Source organism: Gavialis gangeticus, unplaced genomic scaffold, assembly GCF_001723915.1.
Source record: "Gavialis gangeticus isolate Ggan-Ray unplaced genomic scaffold, GavGan_comp1, whole genome shotgun sequence".
NCBI classification, from domain to species: Eukaryota; Metazoa; Chordata; order Crocodylia; family Gavialidae; genus Gavialis; species Gavialis gangeticus.
The window spans coordinates 11,521,303-11,529,372 of NW_017729015.1; the positions used below are offsets into that span (position 1 = coordinate 11,521,303).

The 8,070-nt window shown below is 60.3% G+C and overlaps 1 protein-coding gene across 1 annotated transcript; it reads left to right on the forward strand.

Annotated features, from left to right (window-relative positions):
- The first annotated feature begins 2 nt into the window (after positions 1-2).
- Positions 3-5,843, forward strand: TMEM35B (transmembrane protein 35B). Its single transcript, XM_019512229.1, has 3 exons — positions 3-110; positions 2,224-2,404; positions 4,600-5,843. Exons 1-3 carry the CDS (start codon positions 3-5, stop codon positions 4,728-4,730), a joined length of 420 nt encoding a protein of 139 aa, XP_019367774.1. The 3' UTR covers positions 4,731-5,843.
- Positions 5,844-8,070: the final 2,227 nt, after the last annotated feature.

Below are 8,070 nucleotides of genomic sequence, written 5' to 3' on the forward strand. Positions count from 1 at the left end.
CCATGGCGCTGCTCTTCGCCGCCGTGCGCGTGGTGCTGGGGCTCTTCTTCCTCTTCGTGGGGGCCGCGAAGCTGACGGAGCAGATCTCGGCCGAGCTCTACCTGCGCATGGTGAGTGCGGGCCCCGCAGCCCGGCCGCGGCACCCGGCGCCCTTTGCGGTTGGGGGGCGGCACCTGCCGGGCTGTGCCCAGGCGGCCTGCGTGCACCGACCCGCTCACAGCCGCGGGTCCGCTTAGGACCCAGGGTCTCCTCTGGACCCCTCCCTGCTCGAGGTGCCCCTGCTCCTGCCTCCGGGGTTTGGGGCAAGCTGAGAAGCGGGGTGCCCCGTCTCCTGCACCCAGGTTGGGGCAGGCTGAGATGCGGGGTGCCCCGTCTCCTGCACCCAGGTTGGGGCAGGCTAGGCCCAGCAGTCACTTTCTGCACCCCAGGAACCCAGGTCCCCTGTGCAGGTTCCTGCGAGGGGAGAAGAAAAAGTGTCTTGGGGGAAAACGGCACGATTCACAAAAGCCCAGTGGGACGGGGCATGCACAGGGCCTGGCACCAGAGTGGGTGCATCCCGGCTGGGCGGGGGCAGGGAAAGGGGCTTTGCTTTTGCCTCTGCCCCTGCCTGGTTGTATGATCTCAGGCCACTGGCACTCAACCTTTTTGCCTAGCAGGCCTGGTGGGCAGTGCCCAGTCTGTCTAGGGGCTGGACTTGCTGGTGATCCCAAGCCAGGCACTGGGGCCCCCCAGTTAACTGCATGGAGGAGGGCAGGGGGCATGGCCCAGCCCCAATCCAGCAGTGTGGGGGGTGGGGAAGGGGGCATGGTCCAGCTTGGACCTGCCACACAGGGGTTGGGGGTTGGTTGTGAGCCAGATGCCGTGGCTCCATGAGCTGGATTTGGCCTGCAAGCTGGAGGTTGGGCACTCCTTTCTTAGACCCCTTGCCTACACGCACACGGGGCTTTTCAGAGCTGTGACATTTGCCGCGCACAGCATGTTGGTACAGCACCTAGCGTGCCGGGGCCCTCGCCTTCATGGTGCCTGATGGGCCCAAACAGGGATCTGGCTAATTAATACCTGATGCCCACGATTGATGCATTTATGTAGAGCCCTTGTTGTCATGGCAGCCAAGCTCCCTATTTAAAAAATGTGGGCTAGCTTTCCAGCTGGCGGCATCCCTTTAAGGCTCTTCTGAGCATGTTTTGGAGCCTGGCTGGGAGCTGAGCCTTTGGGAAAATCCAGTGCCGGGGCGTGTGGCGAGTCCTTTGCAGAGCTGGCCCGAAGCCCCGTCAGTACCAGAGCTCCCCTGCAGTCTCATGACTGTGAGGATCCCTGATCTGTCCAGGGGAACAACTCAGGTGGTCTCCAGGCAGGAAGGCAGAGGGCCCTGGGTTGCAGGCTTGTCTTCCACGGGGATTTCCAGCTCCAGCGGGGCTTAGATATCCAGCAGCTTTGAACACGCTGGTGGGAACCAGCTGTCCTAAGGCCTGAGCAGCCTTTTGGACACCAGCCTGAAGGCCAGGACACCCCGTGCCTGTTGGAAGACTTGTCTGTAAACATTGGCACAAGGAGCTGAAGTGTTGGCCCAGGAAAGCAGTGTGACATCTGGATGGCCTCTGGGCAGGGAGCGCAGTGGCTTTGGGAGGGGGTGTTGGCTTTGCTCTGCAGAGCAGCTTGGTGATGCTTCGGAGCCCTCCTAGGTGTGGGCTGATCCCAAGAGGCCTGAGTCCCTGCTGTGGGTGCCTCGCCCTCTTGGAAAAGAGGCTTCTGAGCCGCCGGCTGCCTTTTCGAGATGGCAGTCTGCTTGCAAAGGACTCGGTGTGCTCCAGCTGTGTCTGGAGGGCCCTGCAGATCTGCTGGGAAAGGTCTTGGGTCCTGCTTGCTGCTTGCTCAGAGACTGGGCCCTGCAGCAGGAGCGTGGGGGAACGGCTGGGTGCGGAGGGAGGGAGCTGTGAGCTGATGCCATCCGCCTGGACATGGGCAGTCCTGTGCTGCGTGACTATCTCGTGCCGCTCAAAATACTCCTCCTGGGGGAGGCAAAGCGAGGGGAAGGGAGGGGGGCTCTGCTCCTCTTGCAGCCCTGGTGGGGGCTTCAGGCAGTGGGCGAGGCTGCCCGTCTCCTTCCGCGCCCGAAGGCCACAGTGCTAGACCTTAGGGATAGCACGCCTGTTTCCAGGAAGGAAACTTAGGGAGGCCTGGAGTCCCCTCCAATGCTGGTGCCATGCCGTCTTCCCCCTGCAGAAGTCCCAGTTCGTGCAGTTCGCCGACGTCTTTCCCCTGAAGGAATTTGGCTACAAACCGGAGCCGGTCCGGTACCTGGAGGTGGTCGGCTGGATTGAAGTGGTGGCCGGGCTGTCGCTGGCATTCGGGCCCCAGCTCCTGCAAGAGATCAGCAACTTTGTGCTCACCATCATCATGATCGGTAAGGGCAAGCTGGGCACAGGCTTAGGCACTGCCCACCGACCGGGTTGTTATGAAGACTCCTGTACCCTCTAGGATGCCCCTGCCATCCTGAGCTGGGGAACGAGGGCCAGGCAGGCGTCCCCTCTTCTGCTGCCTCCAGAGCCCCCTTGCCAGACTCTTCCCATGGCTTTGCTGGACAAGTTTGCAGCATAGCCCAAACCAGGGCTTCCACCTCTTTCCTTTGCTCAGTTTTCAGCTGGGAGTTTCCCTTCCTCGCTGATAGCCTCCACGCACATCATGGAGGCGGGGAGGAGTCTCACTTTCTTCCTTATTTATTTATATGGTTTATTTATATGATTTATCTACTGCCCTTGCCCACAAGGGATCAGGGGGCTTACAGTAAACCAGTGGCTCTCAACCTTTTAGGCCTCGAGGCACCCCTCACTGGATGAAAGGCACCCTTCCTTGCATGTTATGCATTGAATGGCAACCAATTTCAAAAGTGATCTTATCTAGTACAGTGCTTACCTAATCGCGGAGGGGCTGGGCAGTGGGGGTGGGGGACTGGCTAGACAGGGACAACCTTGAGCCTGCCCTTATCTGCTTCTCTCCTCGCGCGTTGTGGCCCCCTTTCAAAGGATCTGGTAGTGCCCTGAGGTCCCCTGGTTGAGGATCACTGCTGTCAGAAAACAAGAGCACTGAAAAAGGGCAACTAGACTAAATAAAATAACAAACTAAAAGCAGGGACCTGAGTAGCAGCTCTGCTTGGCTTTGGTTGCTACGTGCCTGTCCAGATAGGAAGGTCTTGCAGTTCTCTGGGGCGACAGCCGGGCTCGGACTGGGGCGCGTGTCGAGAAGGGAGGGAGCTCCAGAGCCAAAGTGCAGCCACTGGGAGTAACCTCCCACGTGGTGTCACCAAGTGGACTTGTCCCGCTGATCGTACCTGCAGCGTGGTGCTCTCAGCTGACTTGAGGGATCACGATGGGGCATAAAGGGAAAGGGGGGGTCCCTTAGGTATGTAGGGCCCAGGCTGTTTAGGGCCGTATAGGTCAAAACCAGCATCTTGAATTGCACGGGAAGGCTACTGGGAGCTGGTGCAGACACTGGAGGACGGGAGCTGTGTGCTGCTGGTGACTGCTTGCCAAGCTGAAGCCAGGTAATACAGGGGCTCCTGGGGAGCAGCCAGGAGAATTTCATCTGCTGCTGGGTGAGAGGAGCACAGGCCCAGAAACAGCCCCATGGCCTCCCAGCAGCAGGGCTTGGAGGAGGTCTGTGTCCACAAAGTAAGGGTTAAAAGCAGGTGTCTGTCTAGCAAGCCCTCGTGTCCCTATGGAAGAGGGAAGCAATGGCTCAAAACCAGAGCCTGGATTCTCAGTCCTTGCCTGCCGCAGGAGTTGACGTTTGCAATGAGCCTTAAGTGACGGCCCTTTGATTACAGGCCGGAAATTGGAGGCTGCTGGAATCGGGGGCCAGTAGATATACCTTGAGAGACCTTCGTTTCAGAGCTGATCGTAATGAAACCTGCAAGCCCCCGGGCTGAGCATATGCACATCTGATTCCAGTCATACCCTCCCCTTACCCACTGGGCCCTGGCTTGGGGGTCAGTAAGAGAACTAGGGGTGTCAAGACTATGGTCCCTGCCTAGCTTAGCCCTGGGGAGAGATGCCAGGGGGAGACTGGCAGACAGCTCAGAGCCACATGCCATGTTGTGCTGCTGCACGGGAGCTGCCTGCTGTGGGACTGGGCAGAGGGAGGTGGTGTAATCTGCTTTTCCCATCCTGTTAGATCAGCCCCTGAGGCAAGGAGGGGGCAGGCAGAGCTGCCCAGGGGTGAAGGGCCCTGGGTTTACTGTCTGCAGGTGTTCGCCATCGTTAGCTGCCAGGAAGTGCTGCCTATGGCTTGTGCGGCACAGTCCCCTTCCTCACAGCCTGCTGGCTAGCTGCAGCCTCAGGCAAGCAAAGAGAATAGCTCACAGATGAGCAAACTGCCCCCACACACTGCACGTGTCTGCTGACTCTGAAGCATAATGATGACACCTTGAAGCCCCGGCACCATTTTGCACTGAAGCTCTTTGGAGCTGTATGCTTCAGGCTCCAGTTCTCCCCGCGCCTGGCCCCATGAAGGAGCAGCTCTGAGTTCTTTAATGGTCCAAATCCTAATTTTTTTATTTTTATTTTTTTTCCCCTACATGTCTTCTGGTTTTTGTCTCCCCAGGTTCCATCTACACCCTCCTGGTGCTGAAGGAGTCTATTGCCATGTGTGCCCCGGCCACAGTCTGCCTTGGCCTCCTGCTGCTGCTCAACATACGAGGGAGGGAGGGAAGGGCCAAGCCGAAATTTGAGTAACTAGAAGAGCAGAGTGGGGGTTTGATTGGTAGGAGGTGATATGATTCCCCAAAGAAGGATGGTGAGGACCTCACTTCCTGCCAGTTCACTTGCAGCTGACATCTCTTTTGTTTCTGGCAGGCCCCGCTGGTGGACCTGGTGCTGAATAACCTATGGGGTTGCTTCTCCTTTGGGTGGACCTGCTGCCTTTCTGTACAAGGGGGGCTGGGAGCAGTTGCCCTGCTGGTAGCTTTGCATTGAGGGCAGTGGCTGGATGGTTTCTCTGTCTTGATCCCTGCACCCCCATCTCTCCTCTTGGGGTGCAGCATAACTGGAGCTGGGCTGTGGCCCACACCCTGTGTGATGCAGTGAGAGTTGGCAGAAAGCCCTGGCAGTTGTCCTGAATGGGAAACAACGATGTGAGCCCCTTTTCATGAGCCCCTCAAGAGGGGGACTTGGCTCAAGGCCCAGGAAACCCTCAGTCCCTCTGCTGAGGCTGCCAGATTGTGCTGGGGGGGTCCTCTAGGAACTGGGCTGAGATCCAGCGCTAGGCACAGGGAGCCATCAACCCCCGGCTGGGTTTGAACTGCTGGCCTGGGGGTTCTGGACAGGTCCCTCCCAGCTCTGACTCCGGTGGGCTTTGCACTGGCTCTGGGACGGATGTGGTGCGACCGATGGGCCTCTTGCTGGGACCTCCCTTCTCAGCCCTTCGTTCTCCCCGAACCAGCCACAGGGGTCCCAGTGCAGCCCCATGCTCTGCTCCCAGCCCAGTCCCCCTTGGCTTCCCCTCCTTGTAAGCCAGCCCTCCAAAGCCCCCCCAGTGCCAGCCTGTTGCACTTTCCTTCCCTCTGAACTTCCCGCGGCCCTGCCTGTCTCCGCTAGGCCAGCGGGAGCCCATCTGCGTCCCAGAAGCAGCCAGGCTTGGAGACCAGCATGAAGACCCCCAAGGTCCAGGCTTGACATGCCACCAGCTTGGCACCTTCTTGGGGGGCTCTGTATGGGGTGTGGCGTGCCCCTGCTCTATGCCTGACAATCCCACGTGGCCAGCTTGTGGGGTGGCAGCGTTACGGGGTCTGCGCTGTGCATGTCCTGCAGCCTCTGACTCTTTTAAATAAAGCCTCTGTTTCTAACCTGTTTCCTCCAGTCTCACCTTTCGCATCGGGCTGCTCGCTGTGTTGGCCAGGGCCTGTGGTGGGGGCGATGGTGCCTTCAGGGGCTGCTGCAAAAGCAAGGCATTCCTCTGCAGGGAAACAGGGAGATGCAGCGGGGAAAGAGGGTAGAAGGGCTGGGCTTGGACATGGGGAGCCCAAACCTGTCACCATCCCTGGAGCCCCCGCTGACTCCCTCCTGGGGTCACGGTGGACCGCAGCAGCTGCCGAGCGAGTGAGTTTGGGCACTCGGGGAGAGGGAAGCCCTAGGCCAAAAGCAGAAGAATGCAGAGCATCTTGGCCGGGGGAGCCGCTCTGTCCACACGTGGCTCTTCTGGGGCCGTGCACAGGGCTGCTCAGCTGAGCAGCAGCAATGCATGCTGGGAAGCAGCTTGCAGGGCGGCAGAGGTCCGCATGGGTGGGAGAGGAGGCAGACCGGGCAGCCTTGCCAGCTGCAAATGAGTCATAGCCGCACAGCTCTGAGGAGGCCCCTGCGCCTGCTCGGCGCTGGCTGCGCCATTCCTGTTAAAAGCCTCTTATTCCCCACCCCTGCCAGGAGAGGGGCCTTCTGTGCAAGCCCCCCTGGGCACAAGGACCGTGTTCCCTTGCACAGCCCTGGCTGCCTGGGAGCCAGGGGGTCAGCCCTTGTGGGGGCTGCATTTCTTCCGAGGGGGAAGAGCTGCAGCTAGTCGGACCGGGACGGGCATGCTCAGTGCAATGGGGCCATCCTGCACGGGGCGTGTGCCCCTGTATCTCAGGGTGCTCTGTGGAATATGGGCCCCGGGGCCCTCACGAGGCTTCCCCCCAGCCCTGCTAACCACTTCCTGCAGGGGCTGAGGTTGGGGTGCAAGGGAGTGCCCTGCTACGTGGGGCCCAATGGGCCATCAGGGTCAGGCATGCATCTCTGGGGGTCACCAGCTAGCAGAGCTGGATCCCCTGGGGAAGGGGTGGTCAGGCAGGCATCCTCCTTCAAAGGGGAAGCCCGCCTGGCCCATGCCCTGGCAGCTTTCACTTGCTTTTCTTCAACAGCCCCCAGCCCGGCTGAACAGGATCCTTTGTGACAGGTGTGGCTGCAGCGCAGGACTCGGGAGGGCAGCTGCTAGCCAGGGGGTGGCCCTCTGAGATCCAGGCCCCCGGTGAGCCCAAAGCCCAGGCTTCCCTCCACTCTCACCTCCATCGCTGGCAGCATTCCCTGCATATTTCCATGGCTCCTGTTCTGAAAGGAGCACCATCCGCCTCCCTTTCTGGGCAGCTGCCTGTGGGCTTTGCAAAGCACCATGAACAGGTGTCCCCACTCCATGCCCCTGGCGCTCTGCTCCAACCTGGCTTGGTGCTAGCCTCTGCTGAACCTGGCAGCCCCATGTTGGGCAGCCCAGGGCTGCTGGGGCCAGTGGGCAAGGTGGGGGGCTGCATGGAGGCCTTGGAGCCACATCTCTGAAGCTATCAAGCCTAGGCCACAGCCTGAGCCTGAACCTCCCTGGAGGGCTTGCAATTGGAGCAAGAGGCCTGGGCACAGGCTGCACTGTTCTCACAGTTCCCAGAGCACTATGTGTGCCCTGAGCCCTAGCAGGCAGCCCTGGCAAGGGAGACGCGCACTTGGGCGGGAGGCAGGGGCTTCCTGGTAACTGATTCCTGCCCGAGTGCATGGGGACTAAAGCCTGCAGGCATCTCCCGAGGGCAGCGGCATCCCAGCACCAAGCCCAGGAGCTGGCCCGTTGCACCCCTCAGCTCTCCAGTGCCTAGCAGGGTCCCTTGGCCCCTGTGAGAAGACCTGGGTAGAAGCCTTCCCACCCGTTACAGCGATGGAAACCGTTTCTACCTCACAGCAGAAGAAACCAACCTGCCCTCTCCACCCTGTGTCTGGAAGCAGGAGAAGAGAGGAAAGCCGGTGCTCGGAGGCAGATGGAAAGGAGACGCAGCCACTGTGGGGGTGGGCGGGAGCCGCAGAAAAATGTGCCCGGCCACCTGTTGCAGATCTGGGGAGCGAGCGGCACAGCAAACCACCTCCTCCCCCTGGGCCAATGGCTTGGAGCCGGCTCTGCTGGGCTGAGGCTTCTTGGCTCTTCATCCATGTGGGTTTATGGCCCCCATCCCCTCCCTGTGGTTCCTGTCTGGGGCCGGGCACCCTTGCCCAGCCGGTGCTGCTCCTGATCCTGTCTGGCATGCAGGAGTCAGGCCAGGCTTGAACCTGCAGCTTTGCATTCGCTCTGGAC